Below are 4,897 nucleotides of genomic sequence, written 5' to 3'. Positions count from 1 at the left end.
ACTCTTCTGGATGGAATTTCTTATCCTATGATCAATTTTCTACAATAATTTATTGTATTTATAAATTTACTGGATATTGTAAAATAACTATGTTAGTTTTGTGTGACAAATCTAATGTCAATAAAGTTTAATAAATGTTAACGTTTTTTAATTTTTTTTAAGATCTACAATAATATTTTCCTGTTTTAATTCATTTCGGACAGAATTTTTATCAAGCAGAAGGTAGGTAAGTTCTGAAAGAGGTATGTATATATTTAAATGAGGATATTGTTTGTTGTAATACCATAAATAAAACGACTTATTTTCACTTATATCGAGTGTATTTCTGGATAAATTGGTTACAAAATACTTGTCCGCCCGCGCAGAGACGGGGCGGGGCTTAAGCTTACGACGTTAGCGAATCTCAAACGAAACGATTAGGCGATCTTATAAAAAATCGTACCCAAGTATTTATTTTACATTCTAATCAGTATAAAAGCCCTACCGGTTGTTGATCGTAGAAAAAACAAAATTCGACTTCCATCAGCATTTTATTTAGTTTGAGCTTAACTTATTCTTTACTTTATAGGAAAAATATATATAATAATTAGTATAATTTAAATTATTACATAAAGATTCCTTAATCGCTATATAATTTTAAGAGCAGCGCCGCCGCTGCATCGACATCGGAAAGCTAATTGAAATAATAGAAAGAAACCCAAGAGAGCGCGTGGCGGGAGCGGGCCGTGACACGTGCGTCGCGGGCCGCCGCCGGTGCGAGAGTGACTCATGTTGCGGTTGGCGGCCGCTAGAGGAGCTCGCGTCGCACGCGGCCGGCGCGGGCCGCGGCACTCTGTAATGGCGGTAGTTAAATGCTTGCTTTATTGGCGGTCGGTGGCGCGCAGTTTCTCTTCCACAGCCTCCTGAGAAGCCTCGGAGAGATCAGTCGCCTGGATGCACTTCTGTACGCCGACAAGAGATTTCTTCAGCGCGTCGAAGGAGCTGTGTAAGAGAACATACTTAATATTATAAGTGATAATTTAGAGGGATATTTGCCACGTTTTATTAGAACAGAACAGAAGATGACACATAAGTAGAACAGTGTGAAAAACGTACACTACACTAGTAAAGTATTCAGTTTTAATTTAGCAACTACAACTGTACCGAGTAATAAACCAATTTTATATGTGAGGTGCCCTCGTAAAATGTCCGTACAGACGTCAAACGTTAATTTATCGCGCGCCAGGCTATTTTTGAGTGTAAAGCGACAATGACGTCATTTATGTCAATATCAAAAAATCAACCAAAATACTGGTCCAATGAGACGTTAGTTTCTGGTATTTGTAAGAAATTATGTAAAAGCTAGTTAAAAATTGACCAGAGAGTAAAGATATTTTGACACTTTATTGACATTGACAAGCGGTCACTGGTGATCTTTCATAATTTAGTTTGACTTGCGCACGTCGCGTCAAGCAACCTTATTTGCTAGGATTTTCTGTACACGCCTTTAAGATTACATAAATATCATAACAGACTGCCTCCTAAGTCCTTGGGTCAAGTTTCTTTTACTTACACAACGATGTCACTTATTATAAAATTAGTATCATTTTAAGAGTATTGGGAGACCAGAGGTTAATATTCTATTACTGACCTGGAGTACAACATCTTCTTCTTGACCTTGGCGGTGTCAGGGCACCACGACATGAGGAAGAGCTTCTGTTTCTTACTGGCCTCTGATGTGCCCTGACATTGGTGCGTGTACTCGAAGTCGAATAGTCCATATCTGGAATGTAACAAGGTTAGAGTTATTGATAGGGTTTAAGGTAGAAAATACTGTTCATATTATTAATATTTCTTTAGGCATTCAGGATAGGCTTATAGGAATGACTGTGGCAGCTAAAATTCTTTATTGAAGTTCTGAATTTCGAGTTTGCAGCAACACAAATCACATCTATAACCCATAGAGGTAGACAGAGAACACATATTAATGACTTCTTCCACTCCTGAAGTTTTAATTACTGGTACTAATTATTGAATAAATCTATACTGATATTATAAAAAGGAAATATATGGATTTTTTGATGTATTGTAAAAACTCAAAAACTACTGGGTCAATTTAAAAAATTCATCACCATTAAGAAGCTACATCAGTAACATAAGCTATAATTTTTAATTTCCCACAGAGGAAGTCGAGAGCAGAAGATAGTAGTTTAAATTTAGAGTTTTTTTTTGTACTTTTTGTGTTTAAGTATTTACCAACCTGCACTCCCCGGTGCCGCCCTTCTGCAGATCCTCGAGGAACTGGTCGTACTCAGCGTTGCGCTCGCCTATCGTCTCCACGTCGATCTGTTTCTCGTCACGGATGTAGAACACCACGTAGCGGTGCTTCTTGTCCTTCTTTATCTCCTCGTACGTCGTCTTACACGCGTCCGATACTGTCACGCCAGACGCCTAACAAACAAAATATATCTAGATTTAGGAACAAAGGTATAGCTTGGTAAGAAACATAAAAACCTTCGTAAATATGGAGCGTTTTTCTACATTTATTTGCGTACATTAGAAATTTTATTAGAAGTCGTTTGATATACCTCTAGGCTAGGGTTTTTTTTATACGTATCAAATATACATAAACTAGAAGGGACAGCACAATAATGAAATACTTCGTTGTGGCTACAGGATCAGAGCCATTTGGCGCGTTCAATAAGCGTATACCTTTCAGTGTCACCTTAGATCAATTTTACTTTTAATGTGGGTAGATGTAAAAAAAATCTCCCACACACATCTAATAAGCGTATAATTTCAAATTTAGAACACATTTTCGTGTATACGGCCAGTTCTAAATACGAATCGGTCATGTAATACGCAGCTGCCGTCACGCTTTACTCTATTTCCGAACGTTCGCTTTTGTTGAACTATACAACAAAATGCCATCACTTTCTAGTATTGTTCTTTCAAATGTATTCCATGACTTTTAGAAAGTCAAATGACATTTTTTGTGAGCATAAACTAGTATCCTTTTTTGTCCCTAAATGTTATCTAGGTCATAAATTGCTGGGTCATAGACACGTCTGTAATAAAACATGAAAAACAATTCCGATATACTTGTAGATATCAAAAAGTTGAATAAACTTTTAAATAATTCAAATAAACACATCTTAAGAATGTAAACATTTTATTTATCTGTTATTATTTACACACTAGCCTTGAAGCTTTGGGTATTATCGTCTTTGTATGCAAAACTGTTTATTGTAATACATATTTAGATCTAGATAATTTAATAACGTAATGTAAACGTGGGTTTCCACTAGCCTAATATTTCAAATACGTTTCAATGGATATAAGCGAGTTTTAACTATGAAATTCTACCATCCACACAGAGAAAATCGCAAGCTAAATACGAAAGTTTACTTTAGATGTTAACTACAATATCTTCAGAACGGCTAAACGGAAGTCGCTGAAATTTGTCAGAGTATTTTTTATTTCCGCCATATTTTTTATAGCCATTTCCATATATGGTATTTGCGATATCATTAGTAATCCCTATCTAATGAAATCAAATAAATTACGACGTGCTATCAAGACGTTAAACAATCGTCGGTTTAAGATAAACCGGCTATTGAAACACCAAACAAACTATACAATCGTCTATTGTTAGTGTCTCCCGCGGCGGCCCACTGAAATAGACCACTTGGTAACATTGGCAGCTAAATATAGTTTGAAACACGTGTGAATGCAGAGCCCTTTTCTACTGCTACTTTCTAAAATACTGTAATGTTTTACTTCTACATATGAATAACCTTTATAAATCATAATTTGTCGGCATTAGAGCGGGCGCACACCTTTGACTAAACTATCTCACAAAAGTTGTGCGATTGTCGATTGTTTCGCTGCCAATTCAACCGCAATTAAAAATCGAGTAGTGTGCGCACCTCGATATAAGCTCGTAGGAATCAAAACGAGACAAAATTGTGCGATAGTTTAGTTTCAGGTGTGCGCACGCTCTGTGTGGTCGTCACAACAATCTTCGTCATTTCAGTGTTTTCCTTCATTTTAAAGTCTGCGTCCACCGATATACCCTTTGACATTAATATTTAAATCATTGTAGTAATATCGATTTTAATGGGCAAAATAAGGATAATAATCTACGATAATTTTATTCGCAACAACTATACTTATTGTTTGAGAGCTTAAATTAAATAAACAGAAGCACATCAAAATTTAGACATGGAAGAAAGTATTATAGTTATTTTGCGAAATTTATAAGATAAAATGAAGTGATGTAAAACAAGGGTAGCTAATGTTATAGGAATATGAGAAGAATTATTTTATCAGAAGTATTTTTGTTATTCCGAGTTTCAGCATAAAATGTACTCTAACAGTTTTTGGTCATTGGAATCCTGTATCCGGTAAATTACTTCGTACCGAAGACGTATTACGAAAATATGTTTTACAATGATTTTTAAAGTAACATTTGTAGCATAGTTACTGAACACAGTCGCCCAGCGGTACACCCACACATATTACGTAGAACACTTTTAAAAATTTATATTCTCTACGTCTTACGTTTACGCGTTTAAAAAAAATCGATTGGAAATTTACTATGACGTAAATAGGAATGATCAAATTATTTCAAACTTCTTGACGTAATCTATTCAACATTTACAACATTTTTCCCTTGATTTTGTTCATTTAAATGTGCCAAACACAAACCGATACAGTGTTTACATTACTATTGAATTTTAGTATATATCTTTCTCTTTTTATTAGCCAACATCATATCCTTCTTCTCTTTCATGTAATAAAATATTCAAATGAGAGTATAACATAAGGTGGCAAACGAGCAAGCGGCCACCTGAATCCGCCAAAATGGCGAAGCGACCGCTGCCCATAGACATCTGCAATCGCAGATGCGTTGCCT

General features: G+C 35.7%; 1 protein-coding gene across 1 annotated transcript in view; it reads right to left on the bottom strand.

Moving 5' to 3' along the window:
• Positions 1-301: 301 nt before the first annotated feature.
• LOC106108861 (cofilin/actin-depolymerizing factor homolog) overlaps positions 302-4,897 on the bottom strand; it is a 12,386-nt gene continuing 7,790 nt past the window's right edge. Inside the window, exons 2-4 of the mRNA XM_013290156.1 lie at positions 2,240-2,430; positions 1,631-1,762; positions 302-981 (exon numbers count right to left, since the gene is read on the bottom strand). Of these exons, the coding sequence (XP_013145610.1) occupies positions 861-981; positions 1,631-1,762; positions 2,240-2,430 (444 nt within the window). The 3' untranslated portion in view covers positions 302-860. The remainder of the gene's footprint in view (positions 982-1,630; positions 1,763-2,239; positions 2,431-4,897) is intronic.

This window comes from Papilio polytes, unplaced genomic scaffold (genome assembly GCF_000836215.1).
Source record: "Papilio polytes unplaced genomic scaffold, Ppol_1.0 DF821400.1, whole genome shotgun sequence".
Lineage (NCBI taxonomy): Eukaryota > Metazoa > Arthropoda > Insecta > Lepidoptera > Papilionidae > Papilio > Papilio polytes.
Note: the sequence above shows the minus strand (reverse complement) of the source record. Positions and strands in the feature narration are given on the sequence as shown.